Genomic DNA, 27,444 nt, shown 5'->3' with positions numbered 1-27,444 from the left:
TGGGATGTGGCGGGGATGGTTCACATCAGACCTAAAATTCTTCAGCTAATTATGTGTAGTATATACCAGCTCTGGTTCTTAGATCCCAGTTGACGTAATGCATCACTGTTATTGGACTATTCACTGATATCATCCTCTTTACATCATTGCATACCAGGGAAGTTGTAGTAAATTTATATTAAATGTACCGAAATGTGTATAGCAAATTCAGTACGCAGCAATATTCTACCATTAATATTGAGTTCTTTAATGGTGTAAGTAAAGATCTGCAGCAAACTTGAAGGCTTCCTTTTTCATAAGACAGTGGTGGAAATGTGCCAGAAAAATTAAGTTTGACTGTATGTAATTGTGCAAATGACAGCAAACCCCCCCAATGTTTTATAGTGTCCTGACTAGACAAAGGAATTGCCAAAGTGCTTTCAGTGTCATTGTTTTCTTATCACTGAGATACATGAAGCTTATATTGACAAAATGTTCTTCTCATTTAATGTCCTTTATGATTGTTCTGAAAAATCCAAACTTTTATGAAAGACTGTATCAAATGAAACAAAGCCATATGTCAAAACAATGTACGATAAATGTTTTGCTGATTTGTAATTTGTAAGTAAGGTTGGATTATGATGCATTATGTGTGAGGAGAGAGAGACTAGCTGACACTTATAGTCTGCCCTTACTAATCATAATACACTGCTCACAAGGATATACAAGCAGGACAATATGCTTAAGGTAAAGGGCGACGAATTCGGACGCGCACACGCTTGAGAACGTTTCTGCGCAGGTTTAACTCCCGCCTGCCGCAAATGTGTTATTTTGTAGCGCATGTATTTAACATCACCTGTCATTGTTGAAATTGTGCTTTACCTATTTTTTTACCCACTGTCTTAGACATACATGTGACCTATAACCTTGTCATATTTGGACCCCCTAGGAAGCTGGTTTTTATTCAATATGAGCGAAAAATAACATTTCTCTCCCATTTATATGGCGCAAATTACCCATTCACCTGGAGATATTGTAAAAACCCTTTTATTAAAAGTGTAAACTAAATGGCATTATGTCAGGAGTTTATTCGCCAAGTTTGGTCAAAATGACACCATTCAAAGCGACAGGAAGAAAGTTCGAAAATTATGTAGTGATATAATTTCGATATCGTCATTTGTAATCGATACTTATGTTAAAATTTCTTCACAAACATCATGAAAACTGTACATTCGATAGATATGGATCTTAAGTCTTGGTATTTATTAAAATTAACTCATTTGCTAAGCGTTTTATAATTGCTTTCTTTAGTTTAAGTGAATTATATCATTTTTATTTATTTCTAACGACGCCATTTTAACGTCCGTTTCCATGGAAACGAGCATGGTGACCCCCATTTTTTATTTCATTTTTGCACTTGCACAACTTCCAAGGATATTTGTGCAAAGTTTCAAATGACACCACAACTTAATTTTGACGTAATTCGTAGTACTTCAGCTTAATTTCTAATTTTATATCATCTGGGTTTGTGAAGAACACGATGGTACAGGGTGCACCACAATCATAGCTTATCCATCACTTTATGATTTATGGTGTGCAGGAATTCTCCTATACAGCAGAGCAAGTACTTTCAGATGATTACCTCAAGAGCTGTTTTAAGCTGTTTTATTACATTGTTACCAATGGTGATGAACATACAATTTTTATTTTGTTTGTATTCAAAATCTATGTTAAAGTTTTCAGCCTGCAATACACAATATCAAGTTCAAAAATGTCCTAACTCTGTCCAAAGATGATTCAGCCTACTATAAAAGCAGTTACTTGATGCAGAATCAGTCAGCTGATCACAATGTTGGGTCTTAGAGAACATACTGAACATATACAGACAACCCGAAACTACAAACTATGCATTAGGTGACATGGCTGTCTTGTAAATTTGTAGCATAGTCATTGAAGAGGTTTTCAATCCATAGATTTTTCATTATCAAAAGTTATATGTTGCTGGATACATATGTGTATCAGTAAAAATTTTCAATCAAACTTGAAAAGTTTCCATGTCATATCTATCAGCAATATATTATACTTCTTAATTGTAGTTCAGTATAAATGTACAGATACTTGAATGTCATAAGTAAATACTCAATCAGTACTAGGTAAATTGGTACATAGTAATCATGTTACAACAGAACAAGATAGGAGGCTTGAGATTGACATGATTCCTCGCATTGACTTGCCAGATGAAAACATTATCTTTGTTGGTTTTGGCATTTTGTTGGGGCACAATAATGTCTACATGTCACAAATGCTCCTGCCTTCGTGTACACTCTACAATAATAGTGGCAGATAAATTTCAAGCAGTCACAACCTATGACAGTGAACACTAGTACTGTAGATCACACATGACAAATGGTAATCAATATACTGATGTCATTCTAACTATACTGATTTGTATTTTAATGGTAAATGTTGTCTTACAATTTAGTCATGCTGGATAGTAAACTCATGAAACTTCCATAGAAGTAACAAGTGTCGAGAAATAATATATTGGTGCTGTATTTGTTGTGTTGATCAGCATATATGGTACATCAATATTGCAATGAAACCACTCTTTTCTTTTGAGACAGAATGCTATCTATGGTGTCGGTATTTTATCACGCAGGTACTGCAGCAATGCAAGAGTGCCTTTAGCAAGCACAGCTGGCCGAGGATTGCGGAATAGATTTCCATTAAGTTGAAGAGATCTGAAAAAGAACATAACACCGTAGTGAATACTTATCAACACAGGCCAATTTTAACTGTTCATTAAAGAGACTGCAATCTCACAGTTCCAGTTCATTATTAAGCTGTACATTTATTTAATCATGAAAGTACCAACAGATCCAAGCTACATAATTAACACATGTTAACCTAGCTGTGTGGGTGTACATACACATTTGAAAATTTGGTGTGGCAACAGGTGTGAACTTTTACCTTATAGACATTCAGTATTAATCATCACAAGACATCAGTCCATCATGCTTCATTGGTAAATTTTATTTGTTCTGTTATGTAACAGTTGACATTTACTGCCATCATGAACTAACGATACATGTTGCTGTGTTCAACATCATTGCTTTCTCTTTCCAATGGATATAGTTTACATTTCTGTAAGGAGTTCTGAATGTATCCAGGGCATTAATATCAAACAGTATCATTACGTGGAATTGCTTGCTAAACAAGAAATTTGATTGGCTGATGTAAATTTGAACAGTCAGATAGAATTGAGGGCTTCAGACATTGTGATCATGCTGGGCATAGCACTGGAATAAGTAACACTGATGAAAAATGAATTAATTTTACCTCAATGATGTCAGATTTCCAAGTTCAGGTGGAACTTGAGCAATGCTGTTATTTTGAACATCTAATGTTGCCAATGCTGGTAACCGTAGCAATCCTTGGACATCAAGATAGCTGACTTGGTTATCATTGATCAGTAGATTCTCCAATTTGTTGAACGTGTAGACTACAGGGGGTATTTCGGAGAAGCGATTACAGGATAGCACTATTTCACGGAGATTGGTCAATGTGTGCAGGTCTGGTGGTAGACTGGTTAACATATTAGTCCTAAATGAAAATAAACACATGACAGGCATACATTGTAAATGAAACTAATTAAAACTCATGAAAAGTACAGAATGTTTGAAAAACACAGGACCAAAGTGGGTCAATTTCTTGGTGGCACATTGTAACTGTTACAACTCAAACAAAAAAGACCATCGCAAACTTCTGAACTCGGAGCTAAAAATGTTCATAGTTTCTTGACTGACCCAAAATCCTCTACCACTGCAGTTTTAGCAGGAATTCTACGGGGACAGGGAAATACACTAGCAGGGATTAACACATTTTCAGCAGATTATGTTACGGTAGATGGTCACAATAGCTTATGCTCAATGCCATCATGTACTTTACCTGAGATCAAGATGGGTTAAGTTCACCATAATCTGTAATTCCTTTGGTATGCTGCTCAGTTTATTATTGCCAACATTCAGTTCAGTCACTGTCTTTGCAAGTACTGTAACACTGTAATAAAGTTATGATATGACATTGAAAATTGAGTGACATACTGGTACTCTGGCAAAATCTGAATAAGATTTTTTGAAATACAAGTGCAAGGGAAAAAAAATCATTGCCATTACAGGAAGAATGATACTTTTATCACAAATTACATATCTTTTGCTCTAATATTTGATTCAACTATTATTTTGAATATGCAAATGAGTCTTCCTATATAATAAAGAAATCCAGTTCAAACTTGGGCAGTTGAGGTAATATGCACCTTTTGGAGAAATTATTCGGACTCTCAAACTTTCACAAAACTCTTTTGGTTGACTACTTGTGTAGGTTCATTTTGTAGCTCATGGAGTGATGAAAGTTTTCACCAGCTTATTATGCGAAAATCTACAATTTAATTTTGTCCAATCCAGTTAACACTGGGATGACATCATTTTGAATTTCAAGAGCCTGTAAATAATGAATAATGTGTTCCTTGTACCAATTTTTTCTTGATTTCAAATGGGAATTTAAAGTTTTTTACCGAAAGTTTGCGCAAAAGTTTGTCTTTCAATTTCGAGATGTGTACTACCTTAACTCTCAGTACGGCTCACAAGGAATGATGATGTATAACTTCAAAAATTCTAGAAGGCCAATGATTTGGTGTTACAACTGTAGAAGTCTGGCAGGCAGGGTCAATTCTGCAGCCATTTTTGTTTTTGCTACACACTGTATTTTCAATACTCTTAGCCAACTATAATGGTATAGCAACTCTCTATGACAACTAACCTGTCAGTTTCACTCTATCAAAAACATGATTATGATTGTACAGTGTCATAGGCCTCTCTTGTTTTAAGAACAGCACATTACATTCTTTTTAGAAACTGACAAGTTATGGCACCCCTATTCAACATCACATGATCTACATAGGAAGCCCCCATCAGTCAATTTGCAGATGTGACGAGATATACAGGTACTGCCTGTGCAAGTGTCATGATCACACTTTATCACCATGTCATTCTCTTTGACGTACAACATTCAACTAGCCATCAAAATTACACAGGTGGTACTCAACAAGGTGAACACTTACTTGAGAGGAAGTTCAGGAAGTTGATTTTTACTGAGGTTGACAGATGTAACTTCTGCATCTATAGCAGGTTGCCATAGAGTGCTTGGTACAGTACTTGCTTTCTTATCACTAGGAAAAAGCAAAACAACAGTGATTGAATGCCAATACTGTAGTTTCATAAATATAGGAACAATGTCACCTGTGAAACCTCAACATTCTCATAATATTATGCACAATGCTTCTGCTGTCTTGGTAGATAAATGTACAAGCAAACATGTACCATTATATGTAGTAAACAATATTTGGTATTCGGGATAACACTTCTCTGTGACAGTGAAATACTGTCATCATTCTTACACGGTATGTATTCAGGGATAGAAATACTTTTTTATTTCTTGTGGCAAAAGTTTGCCACCAGATCTGAAATCAGGTGGCAATTATAAAAAATCTGGTGGCAGTTTGACACATCATGTGATCAGTATAATACTCATTCTTAATTCATAAGATCTTGAATATTATGTTCTATTTATTATCTGTGGGTGAGTACACATCACAAAAAGTCAACCCATAGTGGCTTATCAATTGCAAGTTTTTTATTATGTATATCACCAATGTGAATACAATGCATGAAAGGACTATGAACAATGTTACACGTTTTTTTCAACAGTGTACAATGAACATGTCACAAGAACATTATTAACAGGGGATATGTGCAATTCTCTCAGAAATCTAGTTCGGTGGCTATCAAAGTCAAATTCATAGGGGTAATTTGAAAATGTACATTTACTGTACTGTGATTGAAAAAAAAACTTTCTTTGTTCAATCAAGATTTTACCACAGCCAAGGTTCACAGTAACATTGTCATGTCCCTTAATTGACACTTAATCAGAATCTCACCAGAACTAGCACTATCAAAGTCACCCCTTGGGCCATAGGGAGTAACATATGGCCTTCGCCGAGTGTTGCCAGTTAACCACCACCTGTTTACTGCTCTCTGCATTTGACCAGCCAAGTTCTGGTCATGAATTTTGACTCTCATGAGCTCATCTAATGTCTGTGTATTCAGTCTGCACCTCCATCACTTTTGATTGCTTTCATTATAGAAAACCCCTCTCACACACAGCAGTAGACAGAGGATAAATTAGTGTGATATGTATGATTTTCAAAATACTACTGAATTCTTCCCTTTCAGCATCTTCCAAGAAGAGAGTCTCAAATATAGAAAGGGGATGCTTTCTCCTGAATCTCTGTTGAGCTCTAACAAGCTGTAACAAGCAATTTGATATTAAGCCATTCATGCAGAGTAGTTGGCAGATCAAAGGTATCTCCTAAGACTGGGCCATACTTCTCAGCTAACCCCCTGATTTCATCAATGCCGTATGCATGCAAGACTTCTGGCTCTTCAGGCCAGTTCAGGGGATCAAACACCAAGCAAGCCTGAAAGTGGTCCTCATGGAAGCTGTATTATCTGCACCAAACCAATTTGTGCTTCCATTCTACTGGTGTAAAACCAAATCTTGCAAAAGCAGAATCTAGTGCAGCTATGACACCATCCGCATTAGCATGCTCTAATTTTTCTAGTGACAAATAAATCATTGACGGGTAGCCGTTTTTCATAACTCTGACAAAGACAAGCTCACGTTCAACATCACTTCGATATGTGCTACCATCACATTGCACAGAAAAGAAATCACTATCATGAAGGAGTTCTTTGACATCATCAAATAACACACCAGCAATATTTGCCACAAACATTTTGCCCCTTTATCATTGCAATAGTTCTCCCCAAGTTCAGCACCATTAGTGTTTTGTAGTTTTACTAAATCAGGAAAATCAGTAAAGGGGCGCTCATGGACTGCTAAATAGTGTGCTGTATTGAATAGTTTTATCATCTGTATGTTTTTCTCTTCTTCCATCCCCTTAATACCTCTCATGATATCAGTGTGTTCTTTTCGACTTAACTTCTGTTGTGCTAGCCATGTTTTTGTTGCAGCTGCATGTTCCTTTGATTTCTTGTGCTTAAGAACTACATCTTTCTTTATGTTTGTTGTTCCAACTACCAAATTAATGCTTTTGTTTTTAGCATGCTCCCTACAAATACTACACCATATTCTCTTTATTAATGTACTGTCGTCTTTGTCCGTCTCATATTTCAACCATGTTTGGCCTGATATTTCTGGCAACATTTTCCATTTCTGTAAAGTTTTCAACTGCACAGTGTGTGTTGCTGAAGTTGATGAACGACAAATCAGCTGGGTGGGTATTGGTTTAATGTTAGTTGATAAGGAGCTGTCACTACAACTACTGCTAGAAGCTGGCGTGGATAGCACTGGGTTACCACATGCATCAGAATCAACACCATTACCACCATTTTGGTTAATGCCATGCTGGGACCTAACAGCAGAGGGCTGAGTAGAAGGGCTACCATTACCAGCAGATATCTCAGAACTACCACCTTTAAAAAAGTTATTTAAAAAATGAAATGAAACACTACGGTTAAGCAGAGCACAACAGTAATTATAGCAAGCCAATAAAATGCAGTCAGCTTTAAAAAGAAATGTAGATCATAGTAAAATCGGACCCTCATTTTCTTGAGGGTTTATTGTACAACAGAAGCTAAACACAATGTCTGAACACAGAATTGGTTCACCTCCATGAATGGGGTCAAGACTGTACCAGCATCAATAAAAAGTTGATTACCTTCCAAAGTTGTTAGTCTTTTCTTGATGAAAATGATTCAATTGTTCTCTTTGTCGCCATTTCGATTTTGTGCCTTGTGGTCAGCACACAAAAACTGTACAATGCACTTTCACCTAGTAGTGTTCATGGAAAAATTAGACTGCTTATTCACTCAGACAACTTGAGGAGCAGTGTTAAATATATTATGATGTTACATAACCTTGGCTGTCCGTTAAAACAAAACAGAAAGAAATCATCTAAAATAATTCTGAACAATCTCTATTCCCAAAAAAATAAATATGCAACATGTATACCGCAGAACAAGAGGTCTACTTTTAACACAAATTACTATTTGCATGTGTGACTTGAATGTTGCGTCTGGTACAAATTTGCATTTTCTCTTGCCAGTTGTCAGTCAGGTCACGACCTTCAAATGTAAAACGAACTCCGGAACAAAACTCTCTGTTGTTCTCCTAAACCAAATTAAATTGGTCACAGGAATTAAAATCCCGTAATTTTATTACCGTTTTTTGATGTAAACGACCATTAATTTTGTCATTTGAGCAAAGAAAGAGCACAGAGTTGTCAAAGGCAACCGTTATTTTTAGCTTCATGATGAAACACACCGGTAACCGGGCAGCACATACAGTCTCAGTCTGAACACTGCACATGTTTATAGAATATGCAAAACATCGACTTGACAGCTGTAACTGTAATCAAGAACAGCCTATCAAAACATGTAATTCTGCAGTTTGGCTCTGTTTTAAAAAATGTCACAATATGCATTTATTTTATGCCGCATGACTGCATATGCTGCTATCACAGAGGGCAACAATTAAAACATAGGGCCAAAGTCCCTGAAGCTACTATAGACATGGATACAAAATTAAGTATTTCCTGACTGTATGAAATTATCTCACATAGGTCATCCTAGGGACTTGTAAACCAAATATTAAAGCTGTCTGACCAGCGGTTTTGAAAAAACAAGCAACTCAACAGTTGACAGAGCTCTGCTGTGTTATGTAGAGAATAACCTTTTGTGACTCATGTATTGATGAAGAAGGTGGATATCTTTGATAGCTCATTTCAGGATGGCCTGACCAAAAATGGAAAAAAAATCCGTAAAAATTCAGATTTGCATATTTTAACAAATCTAAGTTGGGTTATCCCTAGGGACCTGTATACCAAATAACAAAGCTGTCTGACCAGTTGTTATGAAGAAGATTTTTTACCAAAAACGCCTTTTTTGGCGCTAATTTGCATACATACATAAATACATACATACATACATACATACATACATACATACATACATACATACATACAGACTGACGGTGCACGCCGGACGGATACCCGTCCCAATAGCTTCTATAGACTATATTAGTCTATAGTCTATAGTAGCTAATAAACGAGAGTTAATTACATTCTAATTAAAGTAAACAAGACTTGCTTAAATCAAGATTTACGTCATAAAAAAACAAAGAAAAACAGCATATCTGTCAGGTTATAAAGAATCTTAAGCTGGTTACCTTTATCAGTATTTTCATCCTATTAACCAAGCACATTTTAACTTTCAAATTAACATTGTAAGTAAGTTCTGTTGAATAAGTTGAGACTGTACATACTCAGAGAAAGCACACTGAAGAGACAAATGTTTGAAACTTAAGAAGTTCAAGGTCATCAAAAGCATTATAAGGAATCATGTAACTTTCATTGCACTGTTTACACAGATTGCATAATTGCTATAAATAGCACATTAGGAATCTTACAGCCTAGCTTTACCATAAAAACCCTATCACTTTGACCACTCTTTTAATTGACCACTCTATTTTTTTCCTCCAAAAGTAATTTTATTTTATCCTTACCAAGTCAACCATAAATGGAAATTAGAACTTTCTCTATCTCTATCTCTGTCTCTATTGACTATTTTGAGCAATTTCTTTTAGATAACATACAGGGCACAATAAATGACAGTTCAGAATATGTCAAAGTTGGGATTCAGGAAAGTTGCCTTTACATGTTTTAATCCTCCAAGATGGTAAGCATTTCGCTATGAACTGTCAAAAAAGTTGAACTTTCTAATAATTCTACACTTAAATTATTTTGGCTTTGATGATTTCCTAATTAATTCAATTATTTAAAATCCTATTAATTATTTCTTTCTGGGTGAATTGATAGGGTTTATACAGTACAAGAATTACATACAATGTAAATCAAATTTTGACCAAAAATGGAAAAAAAAATCCTTAAAAATACACATTTGCATATTTCATCACAATTTGAACAAATCTAAGTTGGGTTATCCCTAGGGACATGTATACCAAATAACAAAGCTGTCTGACCAGCGGTTATGAAGAAGAAGATTTTTTACCAAAAACGCCTTTTTTGGCGTTAATTTGCCTATTTTCAACAATATCAAAAAATTAAAAAAAATAGTTTCTCAAAATCATATTTTTCATCTACACAACAAATATCAAATCAGTAAGTACTGCGGTTCTCAAGATATTTGAGTGGACGGACGCCTCACAAACGGACATACATACATACATACAACATACATACAGACTGACGACGGACGCCGGACGGATACCCATCCCAATAGCTTCTATAGACTATAGTCTATAGTAGCTAATGACAAGTGTACAAAAGCTACTGTCATCGATATTAGCCAATCACAAGTTTGGATTCACGCTACGTTTTCATTCATGCCAAAATGCTAATGAGTTTTTCCGCTGTCCCCGGCAAGAAGGGGGTTCAGGGCCGACGCAAATTCATGTGTGTGGATCACATTGCGTCGGCCCTGGTCCCAGTTGACCAAGGCCTCCGCCATGGATCGAGGTTGAACTAGTCACCCTATTCACACAAAACAAACGGTGTCTGAAACTAAATTTTACACATATCGGAAGTTTTCAATCCAGTTTATCATTTCATATATGTAAAAGTTATCTTCCCAACAACTTTTGCTCCACAAGCAAGACCATGTCATTCGATTTACAGAGCACGTACGAGACGTCAGCAACGATGTTAAAAATGCCCTGCATTGATGATTTCTCCACCACCATCGTACTACTACATATACCCTATGCTCATCCAATAAATAGAGAAGGTCTCTCTGATGATTAGAAGGGCAAGTGTGGTCATATTTGCCCTTCTTGTGCGTAAAAAACGCACGAAAATCAAGAACAGTAGAAACGGCGTCTCATTATTCAAATACGCCATTTTGAACTTTAATAGGTCAGAGGTCACATAGGACATCGGTAAATTTACGTCGGCCCTTTCTCTCGTACCGATACCGGTGCGGTAGGTGTGAATAAGTGCGGACGCGGCCCAAATCTATTCCCAAAGGACAACTATTTTGCGACAGCCCAAATTTCAGTTGGATTGCAAATGTAAACGAAGTAGCTTTCTAAGGCCAACGCGTATTCCTTCAGTGTTCCTTCATTCAAGCCGTAGGATCGATGACATGATGACCAAAATGTGGTGGCAGAAAAATACCACCGGAAAAAAAAATTGGTGGCAGATTGACAGGTTTTGGTGGCAAATGCCACCATTGCCACCGATTATTTCGAACACTGGTATTGATTCAGAATAATTTCCAGATCACTGCCTGAATAAGATCACTTAAAACAACTGCTGCTAAACTTGTATAGATCAAGTAATTATAAAAACTGTCAAGCATAAAAAGTAAGTTGAAGGATGACACACACGATTTTCCCTCAACCACTTCCCCTCTGAAAGGTAATCTGACGTAATTGTTGTCTTTCAGGGAATATTGACTCTAATAAAAAATACACATTTTTTTGGATGGGATCTTTGCAAGTTATAATTCCTACCTATACACTCATAATAGAAGTTCAAAATCCAGCATTGATATTATGACGGAATTCCTAGATTTGACTTTCACAGCCAAAGGGTGAGTACCTTTATTCACACCACATTCAATGTGTCTACAGTGTACGTTAAGTTCTCCAAACTGTCAGCCCAATCAACTGATACTAGATAGCATATTCACCTGTAATCCAGTGTCTTTCCCTGTACCGCAGCAACCATTCCAATACTTGCTATGGAAGCACCACTTCCTTCATTGACAGGGCTTCCATCTGTTGTGTCATCGGTTGGTGGTTCCTCTATCCTGCTCCTTAAATGTTTCAAAATTGCCTGGGTTCCTCTCTGTGTCACAAGTCATAGATTAGGATTAGGAGTTGAGAACTCCTATGTCAGCAACATCCTCTTTCATATAACATGATTATATTTACATCATTGACATTAATGTGAGCAATCTTGGAAGTGTCGACAATTTCAAAATATGGAAACTTTAACAGTTCATGTGGTTATCAGGAAATATTGTGACTTTTCATGCAATGTCACTTCAAATAAATATTTCTTGTGGTTGTGAATTTTGATAATCAAAACTTTCTTGATTGATCAGTTCTAAAGTGTTTATTTATGATACAAAGTTTGATGTCAAAAGTTTTAAAATAATGATGTTCATGTTTTTCTGAAGGACACAAATTACTGTACCGTATGTTCTGAATAACTTGCCATCAAATGAACAATGCAGAGTTTCTGAACTCAGCTGGAGATTACTTTGCAAAATTCACATGACAGTGCAAAAATAATAAATTGTTCTTACATTGACAATATCTCTGCGTACACTTCTAAGGGGATTTCCATCTAACACCAAAGACTTCAAGTTGGCAAGGTTGCCCATCTTGTAAGGTAAGCTAGAAAAGTAAACCAGAAAACATGATGATGTCATCTATTATAATTTGCATACAGAAAGTTAAAAACATTAATAGCTCTGAAATACAGGGTCACTGTGGATGACATGTCTTCTGTTTGTACTTCTAAACTGACTTCAAGGAGATTCAAAAGTACAAAACACCAATGATACAGGTTGTGGAGGATGTAATTAATTCAGAGATCAAACAGGCACTTTATATACACTATGGGCCCAAATGAGGGACCATGTATACGCATAGGTATTTAGAATTCAGTGATTCCTTGATTTGATTCACACCACTTTATACAGCATCTAGTCAAAACACTGACCTAGCAAAGACTTCACAGTCAAAACCTCTTGGATAAATCCCATTCTTCAAAACTTTGGTTCAATAATTGCACTAGGTTGTTAATTTTTCTGACTAAGACCCCTCCACACACTGCAGAGTTCATGAAGTACTGGTATATGCTCACTCACTATGGAACATTGCACACAATCTTCATCAAAGAAATGATACATCGCTATACTGGGATGCGACTTGTATCACAGGAATATGGTTCAGCGATGAGGAAGTGTTACTTTTGAACTTGTCATCCTTGGTGCAAAGTCAAGGTCTTTGAAACCAGCAGAATAAAAGATTTGCAAGTATAATACATTTTTACAACAAATTTAATGCATGCTATAGATTCAGTCTTCCATAATGATATTGTAGCTAGTACACTACACTGTATCCAGTCTTCTTTCAGTTAACATTTACATCTATCACTTTGTAGCTGACCAAATAGATAATTGTAAAGTGATCTGCCAGAGCCATGCTATAACATCATGCAGGAAAGCATGATGTGGCTGACAGGGCGGTTTACCATTAAGAAAAAATACCGCCATTAATGGCAGCATGCTTCTAGTTGAACAATGTTTGAAAATGCCACAAATTCTGTTCATGATTTATTTTGCTCATTTCAAAATTACTCATCTGATTACTTACTTACAATAAAATACAAATAATCTGAAATGTGTATAAGAACAGGAATACATCTAACAAGCTTTAAATTTTTCTTAGTTCCGGCAGTTTATGATTTTACAATTTTTGATCATTTTTTACATGTATTTTCTCATTCTAGTATCAATGACTTATCCAACTTTGATTGAACAAAAATGCATCTAGTAAATGCCTCCATGAACATCTCTCTGAATTGGCTGAGCGCTTCCATGAGGACATGTCATATGTATTGGATATTGTTGCTCCGGCCAAGGTGAAAATGGTCGGTGACAAACCACACACCGCTTGGTATGACACGACCCTGCGTGAAGCCAAATGTGATCTTTGGCAAGTTGAAAGGCAATGGAGGAAAAATCCGCTTGAAGTAAACAGATTGATCTTTACGGCAAAACGTGCGAACTATAATAGACTCTGTACTGAAGCACTTGCATCTTATCACAGGAATCGTATTGAAACAGCTGATCAGACTAAACTATTTAGCATCGTTGACGATTTAATAGGTGAAAAGAAATCCTCTGCTTCAGTTTTACCAATTCATGATGATAAAACTCAATTGGCTCAGTCTTTTTCAGACTTCTTTTCAAACAAAATTTCTAAGCTCAGAGACCAATTTCCAAAGTCCCTGGCCTTAGAAAAGGTAATGAGTCACTACCGTATTCTTTTAACGAGTTCACTCCTGTTAATAAAGCCAGTCTTATTAAAATCATTGATGCCATGAATTCTAAGTCTTGTGCACTAGACCCTATTCCGACTAAACTGTTGAAACTGTGTCTTCCTAATGTAATACATGATTTAGTCAAAATAGTGAATGCCTCATTTCATTCGAGTACAGTTCCTAAAATGTACAAGCAAGCTCTAGTTCGTCCTTTATTGAAAAAGCCCAGTCTTGACTCAAATGTTTTATCCAATTATAGGCCTGTTTCTAATCTGTTATTTGAGCATAAATTTCTGGAGAGAGTTGTTTTAATCCAACTTGATGTGTATTTTAGTCAGTTTTCTTTATATTCTAAATACCAGTCGGCCTACAGACATAATCATAGCACAGAAAGTGCCTTACTGAGAGTTCAAAATGACATTTTACGTGCACTTGACAGTCATAAAGAAGTTATTCTTTCACTACTTGATTTGACCGCTGCGTTCGACACTATCAATCACAAGGTATTGTTGTATCGCTTAGAGCACAGGTTTGGCATTAAGGGCAAGGCACTTGCTTGGTTTCAGTCCTACCTATGTGATAGAACTCAGACTGTGTGTATTGATGGTATATTGTCAACCCCAAGTGATCTGATTGTGGTGTCCCTCAGGGAAGCGGGCTGGGCCCAATACTTTTCACGCTGTACGCGGCACCATTAGAAGACATAATTATCAAACATGCACTGGATTTGATGTTATTTGCAGATGATACTCAGTTGTATCTGATATGTGAGCGTGCTGTCGACTCAGCATTCATAGTTGAACATTGTATTGATGATATTCGTCAATGGATGATTGAAAATCGGTTGGTTTTGAATGATGCTAAGACAGAAGTGATCCACTTCTATTCAAAGTTTAAGAAATCAGTTGATCTGTCATCTCTTCGAGTAGGGACCACTGATGTTACTACGTCTAAATCTGTTCGTGATCTTGGTGTTTATTTAAATTGCTGTGCAGATATGAGTACTCAAATTTTGAAATTATGTCAGTGTGCATCGTTCGCTCTACATAGAATTGGTCGTATTAGAAATGTTTTAGATCGTTCAAACACTGAAAGACTCGTGCATGCTTTTGTAACATCACGTCTCGATTACTGCAACAGCTTGCTGTTCGGTATCGAAGACAAATACCTCTGTAAACTTCAGTTACTTCAAAATTCTGCTGCTCGCTAGTTACACGCACAAAAATGCATGAACACATCACACCAGTGAGACGTGAGCTTCACTGGTTGCCTATCCATGCTAGAATTAATTTCAAAATTCTTCTTTTTGTGTATAAAATTTTGCATGATCAAGCACCTGCTTATCTTTCTGATCTTATCACAGTTCACGTTCTTAAACGGTTTACACGCTCAGCGTTCACACCAATTTTGGAGCCGGTGAACTGGGAACAGAAACATTTTGGTTACCGTTCTTTTTCTAATGCTGCTCCCACTTTATGGAATGCCTTACCAAAAGAAATTAGATTGTCACCATCTGTTGCCTCTTTTAAAACATCTCTGAAAACATATCTCTTCAGAAAGTACTATAATGATTAAGTCATCGTTTTGATGTTCGTATCATGTTGCATTGTAGAGTTTGTATTTTTAACGGAGTATTTTAATGTAATTGTTGTATTTTAACCAGAGCATTTTTATGGTACTTTTATTATTATTGTATTTTCATCTTGTATTTTATTGTAAAGCGGTTTGATATTTTATTGATGGAAATCGCTTTAGAAAATAAATTATTATTATTATATTATACCAGCTACAGCTATTTGAGTCTTAGAAATTTAACATTTTCAGTACAGAATTGTTCATCATTTTTAGCTATTATAGACTATAGTCTATAGAAGCTATTGGGATGGGTATCCGTCCGGCGTCCGTCGTCAGTCTGTATGTATGTATGTATGTATGTATGTATGTATGTCCGTTTGTGAGGCGTCCGTCCACTCAAATATCTTGAGAACCGCAGTACTTACTGATTTGATATTTGTTGTGTAGATGAAAAATATGATTTTGAGAAACTATTTTTTTAATTTTTTGATATTGTTGAAAATAGGCAAATTAATGCCAAAAAAGGTGTTTTTTGTAAAAAATCTTCTTCTTCATAACCGCTGGTCAGACAGCTTTGTTATTTGGTATACAGGTCCCTAGGGATAACCCAACTTAGATTTGTTCAAATTGTGATGAAATATGCAAATGTGTATTTTTAAGGAATTTTTTTGTCATGTTTGGTCAAAATTTGACTTACATTGTATGTAATTCTTGTACTGTATAAATCCTATCAATTCACCCAGAAAAAAATGATTAATATGATTTTAAATAATTGAATTAATTAGGAAATCATCAAAGGCAAAATAATTTTAGTGTGGAATTATCAGAAAGTTCAACTTTTTTTGACAGTTCATAGTGAAATGCTTACCATCTTGGAAGATTAACCCTTTCACCCCCAGTTCCCTGTGTACAGGTCTAACTTTACCATAGAAAACAATGGATTTGGGACAAACCATGGTGGTGAAAGGTTTAAAACGTGTAAAGGCAACTTTCCTGAATCCCAACTTTGATATATTCTGAACCACCATTTATGTTATCTAAAAGAAATTGCTCATAATAGTTTGTCATGATAGGGTGGTCAAATAAATAGAGATAGAGAAAGTTCTAATTTCCATTTATGGTTGACGTGGTAAGGATAAAATAAGATTACTTTTTGAGGAAAAAAATAGAGTGGTCAATTAAAAGAATGGTCAAAGTGATAGGGTTTTTATGGTAAAGCTGGGCTGTAAGATTCCTCGTGCTATTTATAGCAATTATGCAATCTGTGTAAACAGTGCAATGAAAGTGTAACATGATTCCTTATAATGCTTTTGATGACCTTGAACTTCTTAAGTTACAAACATTTGTCTCTTCAGTGTGCTTTCTCTGAGTACGTACAGTCTCAACTTATTCAACAGAACTTACTTACAATGTTAATTTGAAAGTTATAATGTGCTTGGTTAATAGGATGAAAATACTGATATTAAAAGATAACCAGCTCAAGATTCTTTATAACCTGACAGATATGCTGTTTTATTATGACGTAAATCTTGATTTAAGCAAGTCTTGTTTACTTTAATTAGAATGTAATTAACTCTCGTTTATTTGCTATTATAGACTAATATAGTCTCATGAAATATGCAAATCTGTATTTTTACGGAATTTTTTCCATTTTTGGTCAGGCCATCCTGAAATGAGCTATCAAAGATATCCACCTTCTTCATCAATTCATGTGTCACAAAAGGTTATTCTCTACATAACACAGCAGAGCTCTGTCAACTGTTGAGTCGCTTGTTTTTTCAAAACCGCTGGTCAGACAGCTTTAATATTTGGTTTACATGTCCCTAGGATGACCTTAGTGAGATAATTTCATACAGTCAGGAAATACTTAATTTTGTATCCATGTCTATAGTAGCTTCAGGGACTTTGGCCCTATGTTTTAAAGATTTACGTTCTCATTTGCTTAATAGTCATCTCATCAACTTGGTTTGCACATGCATAAATTTTTGCATGAAAATAGGAATATACCTACCAATTTATAATTTCAAAGCCCTACCTCCCATAGTGTTTGACTTCATTTTTGACAGTTTAGGCCAAGGTAATTAAATTCTTTGTTTTGCGTCCACTCTAAATGGGAAAAGGTACGCGTCTAAGCGACTGAAAAACACACACGAGAAAATTAACACAATGTAATTTGATAGCAGCAAATAAATAATTGTAACAAAATTTTAGTTCAGAAAAGCTAAGCAGTTATGTCCTAAAATTTCCTATTCAAATACACTGTGTCTTTTTCATGAAAACCTTAAAAACCTAGGCGGGTAGGGACGCAAAACAAAGAATTTAATTACTTTGGCCTTATCACATTTATATTGCTCATTTGCATATCAGTCATTTTGCCATCTTTGTTTTGAACAAAATTGTATTAAAATACTGTTATTATTCTTTGAGCAAATGCTAAAGTGAAAGGAAAAATTTCTAAGTTTGGAATTTTTCCCATTTTTTTGAACAATTTCTGCTTATTTGCTTATAACTCATGCGTACAAATTATCCCAGTATCATGAGAATGCTTGCAAAGAACATCAATGACAGCTTTGATACATAATTCTGGAATTTTGACCAACCATATAGAAGTATTGCTCATGATGTACTGTATAAGTGGCTACTAAGAACATCTATAGAAATAGTCCAAAGTTCAAAGGTTCAACAAATAACATGTCAGCATGTACAGTTTACCAAAGGTGACTCATCATTTTACAAGGACATACCTGGTGATATCATTATTTGTCAGATCCAATCTCTGAAGGCTTTCCAACATTGCAATTTCATCTGGTACAGTTTTGATTTTATTATCCCTCACATCTAAGACGGAAATACAGCCCAGATGTTGTAAATGTGCCTTGGATAGCTCTGTGATTTGGTTATTACCAACATGCAACTCCTACAAGAAACAAAGAGACATGGTGAAAACATTCAAGTGATGTTTACAATTAAGTCTGACATGACGTATGACAACACAAGATAAAGGTTGAACTCTACATTTTAATCAAATCAACTAAATCAACTTATAAACTGTAATTTTTCACTTTCCTTTTACGATTAACATTGATACTCTCACCTGACAATGATTTAGAAAAGCCAAATTGACAATGTCTTTATTAACATTACATGACGATAATAACAAATTTAAATTTATGAAAAAATATTCAAAGGATTTTCTGTTTCTTTTATCCTGACTGAAAGTTTTTGCTCAAGAATATGGCAGGTACTTTTAGCAATCATGTTAGTTTTCCATAGGCTGCATGTTTGACTCTATTTTATGTTTTCATGAAATAATCACTGCAGAATAAAATATTGACAAATCTGTGCTGTTTAGTTTCCACCAACCATAAGTTTAGGGACAAATGAAGGTAAGCTGTTTTGACACAAGTGTACTGAGGACTGACGAACCTTGTAGGAGATGGCAAAATTACTAGTACTGCTCTTCACTATTGCAAAGATAAATTTCTTATCACTTTTTAATTTTTTTACTTTTGCAAAATGGCGCTATAATGCTTACTTGTTCACTATTAGATGAGTGCTTGCCACACTGTACTAATACTGACCTTTAATGATCTACAAGCTGGTAGCTCTGGAAGTTCTTGTAGCTGGTTATGTCTTAAGTAAAGTTGCTCTAGTGACTTCATTTTGCCAATTTCAACTGGGATGTACTTTAACTTGTTGTGATTCAGATCTAATATTCGTACATCTGTTATGTGGAATAATAATAAAACATGATGCAATGGATGAGAATATGACCCGGTTATAATCTCTAAATCATTAGACTACTGATAATATGAACAGTGATAGTGCATTTCACGACTTCTTAATGCAGGACAGTTTTTTTATCATTGGAAGGAAAATATTTTAACCGCAGTATACTTCTGCAACATCAAAATACTATGAAACCTTTCACAAACTATCAAAGCTACATCATGAACTGTCGCTGAATTCTTGTATTTTTATCTGTTGTAAAAGATGTAAAAGTTTGTAAAGGCTGCCTGTCAATTAGAAACAATAGAATTCCACATCCAGATGGACTGTGACAGAATCTCACAAGTGTTTGATGCCAGTATAAATTTTGAACCCTGACATCAAAGTCCATTTACAAAATAATACTATTTTCTGCAGAGTATGATGTTCAAAACTTGGTCAGTTTGTTTTGTTTAAGTAAGTAGAATAGCAAACATTAGTTGAATAGTTTTGAAAAACAAAGAAAAAATACTTAGGTTACATCTACCAGTACAATCCTTTGAACTTTTCCTAATGAATCATATGGAAAAGTAATTGGGCATGAACAGACTAAAGCTCAAAGTATTTCTTGATTGTAATTATTGCTATGAGAATTGTCAACTTACTTTCCAGATTTCCTATTTCAGGTGGCAATGTTTGCAATGTATTATTTGATAAGTTCAACTTCATCAGTCTTGTCAAGCGTCCTATTGTTGTTGGTATGGCAACCAAATGATTGTGAGACAGATCCTAGTGATGTAAACACAAATATTACCTTCTTTCATAAATGTGACGACCATTTAATAGGTGATGGCTATACAGCAACAAGACTTGTAACCATAGCTACTGAAACATTTTAGAATTTGAGAACTGAGAATATCTGACATGCAGAGTACTGTATGCCTGATCTCACTTTGTTGTGTCCTAAATATATTGTATGTGATCTTGGAAAGTACCTAAAAAATAAATTGCACAGGTACAGAGTGTGCTCTGTCAGCTAACTTGATAAGTTTGCCACTTATGACTTAGGCAACACATTGCTGACTGCTGATGCCTTTCATTGAGAAGTGCTGTCATTCAGGAAGGATTCATCTGCCAACAACTTGTTTGCTGGCTGCTATGATAAAAGTTTGGATTTGAAATTTCATCACGAAAGCTAAATTTAAATCTAAAATATATACTTCTTACCAGATCCTCTAGACTGCGAAGAGTGCCTATTTCATCTCCTAATTCACAAAGTTCATTATGTTCAACATGTAGAAATACTAAGTTGAAAAGGTTGGATATTTCACTTGGTAGAGATATCAGTTTGTTGTGACTGAAATAAAATGAAAAGAAATCAGCATTCAAACATCTGCTTTCTTTCATGGTAAGGCATAGATAATGTATAGGCAAGAGATAGTAGGAATGTTTTGGAGATACAAAGTAAAAGACTTAACATTTATGTAGTGTGACAGCTTTTTCTCTTTGTATATCAGCCAGCCGTCATTATTGCATTTATAGAGGCAATGTTAATGAGAGAGAGAGAGAGAGAGAGAGAGAGAGAGAGAGAGAGAGAGAGAGGGGGGAGAGAAAAAACAAAACAAAATAATTTTAGACAGGTCAGTCTGGAAATGTTATGGATAAATTTGAAGCACCATTGAATTATAATTTACTTATAAATTCAATGTACTTGTTGAATCTATAGACCCACGATAAAAACATCTTCATTTCAACACTTTACATATTTTTGCACTGTCATTCATCCAAATTTTATATAGAACAACGCGCATATGCAGGAGAGGTTCATCAGTGTTTATATCAACTATTCAGGTAGTGATCTTTGTCCTTTTCATAATATCGACATGCTTTCAGACAGGCAGTGATGTTTTTGCTACATTGCTATGCACATAAAGATTTATTGTCTGCTACTGGTATGGTAAGTGAAAGTCAACGTTTTGAAACCTAGGTTACTTCAAAAGTTTGACAGTTTGCACATTATCAGGCATAGTGGGACTTATAACGTCTTATCCTCATTGCATAAAATTTGAAAAGAACAAAACAAAAACCAGATTGATAAACTTTGAAAATGGGGGAATATTATCAATAATGATAAACTCTTAGCATGCTAATTATGTACAGATGCATAGTAATTTCACCAGGGGTCTTGAACTACGGTATTCTTTCATTTCACATGACATAAAGAATCTTTTGGGACCCTAGCGTCCCCAGCACATTTATAGTATATTGTCATTCTGCCATGATTAGTCACTGGTCAGAGACAATACAACAGATTATGTCATTAACTATAATACTCTGCTTTTGGGCAAAGATTTCTCAAAAGTGGTTGAGTAACAATATCTTAGTTTATATCATATAAATTAATATAATATTATATAATTAATATACTATTAATTCAAGTTTTATACGTGTCCAGTATTCACTACAGAACAGTTGCATCTTTAAAGTGAAATTCCACTTCATGGTAGTTGTCTATACAGATGCTGGAAATACTTGAAACATTGCTTCCATTTTGATGCTAGGTGCCATAGAAATTTTATCATTAAAGAGCTTGAAATATGAGTGATAGTACTTGACAATGCTCACCTCAGATTAAGTCTTTGTAAATTGATCAACTCACCAATGGCTTCTGTTATGGATGAAAGTTGGTTATCATGAACCTACAAAGCAGACAATACAGCAAGTAGCTATGATGTGATATCATTGATCTACAGAATGCCAATGTGAAAGGAAGCAATAAGTTGATTGGTTGTTTAGAATAATGGGACATGTCCTCTTCATCATTTTACAGTGATATGAAATTGGGATTTCTGGTACAACATATATAGACAATGAAAAACTGTTCATATTCATGCAGCAGAAACAATACTTCCAAAATAATTTCTTTGCAAGACCCCGTATTGTACAGTCATGCTCAATATTTCACAAAGTTTCTGCAGTTCTACTTACATCTAACACAGTCAGGGCTGGGAGTTGTGTGATGTCACTTGATATTTCTTGTAATTTATTGGAAGCTAAGATAAGTTTCACCAAATCTACTTGTTCCCACCAACGATCTCCGGCAGTATCCAAAGACACATTTTTACCTTCTTCAGGAACATCAATGTTAATCCTCCAAACTTCCTGAGGAACTGTACAAAACAAATTGGTCATGTTTCCACTGTGTAACACAGAAGCTTAAAAATGTGACATTGCTATGATGTATTTTGCCAAGACATATATTTTGCCATCATTTATATGATTATAAAGGGAAATCACAAATTGCACACAAAACTGCCATTATCATATTACACGTAAGTGAAAAAATACCGCAATTATACGGTGTGGCTCGAATTGGTCAGAATTGGTACATACCAGTATGGGTACCAAAGATCAACAATAAATGTTGTTTCTATCTGTTCAGTGCAGGAAAATTCTACGTTGATGTTATGACAATGATTTCTGCACAGTACAACCAAAAAAAACAACAAGAAATATCTAAACCAGAAAAACAAGAATGACAAAAGTAATTAAGGTCTGAAACTTTAGGTACTGGAGGTCAACTTTAGCAACATGCATAGCAGAAAGGCAGCTAGCCCCCTTAGTTTGACCATAGACGGTCTTCCTCCCCTCTACTGTCTATGGTTTGAGCAGGTCTGTTAATATGTAACAGTTCATAAACAATGACAGGAAATGACTCAAGTCAGTGGAGTATGCCTGTTTCAAGCCTGTTCTAGGATTTCGCTTTTTCTTACCTCATTTGCACATTTTTGACACTGATGTGTTCATTTGAACAAATTCAGATCTCAACCCCTACATCTACCTGTACATCAAATACTGAGACGGTAGCTTTGGCAGTATGGGAGCCTTTGTGTGTGACGGACATACAGCCGCACATACCCACAAATATACAGACATACAGACGCCACTCAGACTCATCATATAAGCTCTTTTTGGTATTTATATATAAAACCAAATGTGAGCTAAAGATATACTGTATCATGGAATTGGCTGTATCAAGATATTGACAATATGAACTTGTTTTCACATCAAACACTTAGCATACGTAATTTTCACCACTATTACCTTGTTAAAGTTGTTTCATTGCACACAATTGTAGGCATACTCTTGTGCAGAAGCAACCTATAAGGTCAAACTGTACACCACCTCTCCTTTTTTAGCTCCATGAAGCATGTATGTACTGGTACAAGTCATCTTGTACAATGGTACGCGTAAGGTGTCTGAAATATCTTGACACAATCGCACAGAGCCCCCAAAGTTACATGTTATCCGCCTTACGTACATTGTACTCAAATAAGCTCAACTGGAGTGGAAGTCAACATGCTTCTGGCTAACGGAATATGTTGCTGTTACAGTTATGAATGCTGTGCAAGTTTTAGGTGAAGTGGGCGTGTCATAGCGATTATGATCAGATAGCGTTATGCATGTACCCATCACTCAACAACGCAATCATGGAATTGAGTTTTCTTAAACATAGATTCTTCTGTCTACTACATAACTGCGACTTCGAATCGGATACATATTACACGGTACAAGGTAACAATTGTTCGGGCCAACTTCTTCTGTCGTATGTTGTCCGTGTAGCGCCACATCGGCCATACACAATTATTGCAGTTACACAGTAACAATTAACATGCAAAATGCTAGCAGCAATACTGTAGCTCGAGGTGTGTGGGGGTGTGTGCGTCCGACCCACACCCAGAGTAGACAAAACCACGAGCTACAGCACTGTTGCTAGCTAAAGTCTGACTACACTAACCTTCGGTGAGATTTCTGTTGGACAAGTTCAGCTGTCCACTTGCTCTGGCCTGTTTGATAATGGCATAAGGCGTCGCCGGTTTCTCTTCCTGTCTTTGAAATGCTGCACGATTGAATTTGGCTCCCCTCCGCGACATAACTGCTGTAAATTCCTAAATTCCGGGATTACCCGTGGGAGCCCAGCAGTGTCGTCTACTCAAGAACGAGCAAATGGTACAGGAATGTTGAATTCAGATTGGGATTCACTACAATAAGTTAGATATTCCTGCTGACGCTAGACAAAGAGGGCGCTACCCCTCCCTCACTTCGCGATTGCTGGCGCTCAGACTATTTGAATTCGGGGGGGGGGGGGGGGGGGGGGGTTAGGATGTTAGGACTGTAGGAAATTGGCAGCAAGATTTTTCTCCTACAGCTCACTCTTACTTTTTTTTTTTTGCAGCAGAGAAAAATAAATATTTTAATGATTTTTGATGTGTTATAAAATTTTGCTGACACATATTTGACAAACAATTACAATGTGTTGTTAAAACTCTTAGCAGTATTGCATTTGTAAACAACTGGCAAATATACATAATACAAAATCACTTATATGCATATTCAGGTTTCTGCTTTTATTTGTATTTGCATCCTACTACACAGGCATTTTTTTCTCTTTAACTTGCCAGAAACACTTTTTTTTTCAAAAAAACTCCCATTACTCCATGAAATCAAATGATACACCTGTAAATAGGCAAAGAAAGTATCACCATAAAGAAGACAAATGGGGAAAAGGAGAAAGTGTTACCATAATTATGCTAAAAAAGAATACCAACCACTCGGCAAATGCAATGTGATTATCTTGGCCAACAACACCAGAACAAAAAGAACTCTTTTCACTCTTAAAACTGTTGGAAAGTATGTACAGAGCTTTTGGAAGTAGAAGTTGGAATGATAGGTATGCGCTATGGTGCATGGAGTGTTCTGTAGGCTTGGCTTTTTGCTGACCAAATCATTGTAATTCACATCTTTTTATTGGTTTTTAAAAATTATTTGGATGAAAAGACAAAGACGGGTAGTCATGGACATGCATTTAAATACACTGTCAAAAGGGAAATGTTTTTTTTATTACATTTTCAGTAACATTCATAAAGAAAGACATCTTTCAGTAAATTTACTTTAATAATACACAAATATTTTTGGTGACATTGAATTTCTTGAATTTTGCATCTTCCTGACAAGACCAATAAGTCCAGACCTCAAGTAAATATCTTGCACTTATACTGGTAATAAGTAAACTTGTATTTTACATTCAGGGCACTAAATAACGACTGATATTTCAAGCATTTCTCAGATTCTGAGAATGTATTTCTAATAAAGAATGAATGGTATGGTATGGTATCACAGGTAAAAGTTTCCTTTTACTACAGTCAGACCCATCTCAGTGGTCCCCTATCTCTAGTGGTCACCTTGTTGGTGTCCAACGTAGCACTTTACATAAGAGCCACTTCCCGTATGTGGTCAGTAGCCACATGAAATTGCTCCAATTTGGTACAAAACTCAAGTATAATGTTCAACAAATTCTTGGACTGAAAGCAAGAAAGGAGTCTATTTTGACCAATTTTTATAGCTGCATCACAATTGTTTCAGAAATTAAAGGCAAATGTTATGCTTTTTAGAGATTTATATTGAATTTGATTAAATTACTGTTATCTTTTCCTAAAGTCACCACTCAGCACACAACCTACACCTTAAGTAATGCCACACCAAACCTCTATAGAAAGGCCACCTCCACAGTGGTTACTTTTTCTTGGTCCCCTGTATGACCATTATACACAGTTTGACTGTATACACACAATGAAAATGCCAGCTGAATCCTACACATCAATTTTTACTACTGCTCTACCAATAAAATTTGCCAATGATTTGAATTAGATGTGCAAACTGGGTGAAAAAGTTGCAAACAAAAATGATACCATAGAAGTCTCCAACTGAATTAATAGATCGCTATTTTCAGCCCTAATTCAATTCAATAATCCTTTCTTCATATAAAAACTGGACAATCAAAATGGCATCTCTCAAATATATACAATTACTAGCACTATGCCCAAGCACTAAAATCTAACATAATTTACAATGCACACTGCGTTTAAATAAAAATAAAATCAGCACCACTTTGACCTGCAAGTGGGAGACTTAGAAAGACCTGAAGGGGGTAAAACAAACTCTGAGGATAAAATGTGAATATTTATTTTTTGACAGGTTTTGCATCCAACAAATAAAAGAAGTGTTCTTCATAAGGGACCGTCTCAGATTGTCGCAGAAGTTCAAGAAACGAAATTTCTTCGTTTAGATCAAAACCCCCTCCCCCCTCCCCCTAAACGAAACTTCAAAAGTGCGAAATGTTCATGTCTGCCTGAGAGTACAATGTTGCATTATGCTATAGCTACTAAAGACGTATTCCCCTTGCCACATTACAATTAAAGTAAACGATCAGATTTGAGTACTAACAGGGCATTTTACCACATAAAAGTTTCATTTTATTTTACTTTCCCTTTTTGCATCTCTTGTGCTGTTCTTTGTCTTTGTGAACACGCAATTTGTACTTGGTAGGGGCGGTAAATAAGCAAAAAACTTTGACAAGGGGGCCCAGGCATGTTCAATCATATTAAAACGACTATGACCAGGTGCATAACAAGTGAGAATAAAGACATCTAGTGGTTAGAGCAGACGCTTATAAATAGCACATTTAAAAAAAAAATGATACGGTACTTTTTGTCTTTGTATAATTTGATGAATGAAATGTTTAGGATACAATGTTCCTATTCAGTAAATTGTGTTTGGGGCACAAACAAGAGGGAAACAGTTACAAATTTGTTGGCACGAATGTGCAGTTTTTCTTTAATTTAAAATAAACACACAAAGACTTGTGATCACAAAATAAAAGTGCGAAAGTGAAGTTCACTAATTGAATGGAGGTCAAACCCCCTCCCCCCCCTAAACGAATACATTTCGCTTTTCGAACTTCTGCGACAATCTGAGACGGTCCCTAAAGGTTTTCTAAAACTGGGATATAATTTTCTATCAACCCTAAACTCTCACTTTCACACCCAATTCACATCATACACACAGACGGGGATATAATTTTCTATCAACCCTAAACTCTCACTTTCACACGCAATTCACATCATACACAGAAACATATGCTACAGCTTACACAACATCTGATCTCTTGGACAAAAGAACAAAGGCAA

The 27,444-nt window shown here is 35.7% G+C and overlaps 1 protein-coding gene across 1 annotated transcript; it reads right to left on the bottom strand.

Moving 5' to 3' along the window:
• Window positions 1-1,607: 1,607 nt before the first annotated feature.
• LOC139139314 (leucine-rich repeat-containing protein 40-like) lies at window positions 1,608-24,494 on the bottom strand. Its single transcript, XM_070708193.1, has 13 exons — window positions 24,216-24,494; window positions 22,406-22,587; window positions 22,043-22,116; window positions 20,645-20,774; window positions 20,083-20,206; window positions 19,291-19,433; window positions 18,454-18,626; window positions 12,390-12,480; window positions 11,769-11,926; window positions 5,099-5,206; window positions 3,928-4,038; window positions 3,319-3,582; window positions 1,608-2,720 (listed from the first exon to the last, which is right to left on the bottom strand). Exons 1-13 carry the CDS (start codon window positions 24,349-24,351, stop codon window positions 2,612-2,614), a joined length of 1,803 nt encoding a protein of 600 aa, XP_070564294.1. The 5' UTR covers window positions 24,352-24,494; the 3' UTR covers window positions 1,608-2,611.
• Window positions 24,495-27,444: the final 2,950 nt, after the last annotated feature.

This window comes from Ptychodera flava, chromosome 8 (assembly GCF_041260155.1).
Source record: "Ptychodera flava strain L36383 chromosome 8, AS_Pfla_20210202, whole genome shotgun sequence".
NCBI lineage: Eukaryota > Metazoa > Hemichordata > Enteropneusta > Ptychoderidae > Ptychodera > Ptychodera flava.
Note: the sequence above shows the minus strand (reverse complement) of the source record. Positions and strands in the feature narration are given on the sequence as shown.

Coding starts and splice junctions, on each gene's coding strand:
- LOC139139314 (XM_070708193.1), bottom strand. CDS start 24,351: ATGTCGCGGAGGGGAGCCAAATTCAATCGTGCAGCATTTCAAAGACAG. Junction 11,927..12,389: donor TACGCAGAGATATTGTCAAT/GTAAGAACAATT, acceptor CTTGTGACACAG/AGAGGAACCCAGGCAATTTT. Junction 3,583..3,927: donor TTAACCCATCTTGATCTCAG/GTAAAGTACATG, acceptor ATTTTCATTTAG/GACTAATATGTTAACCAGTC.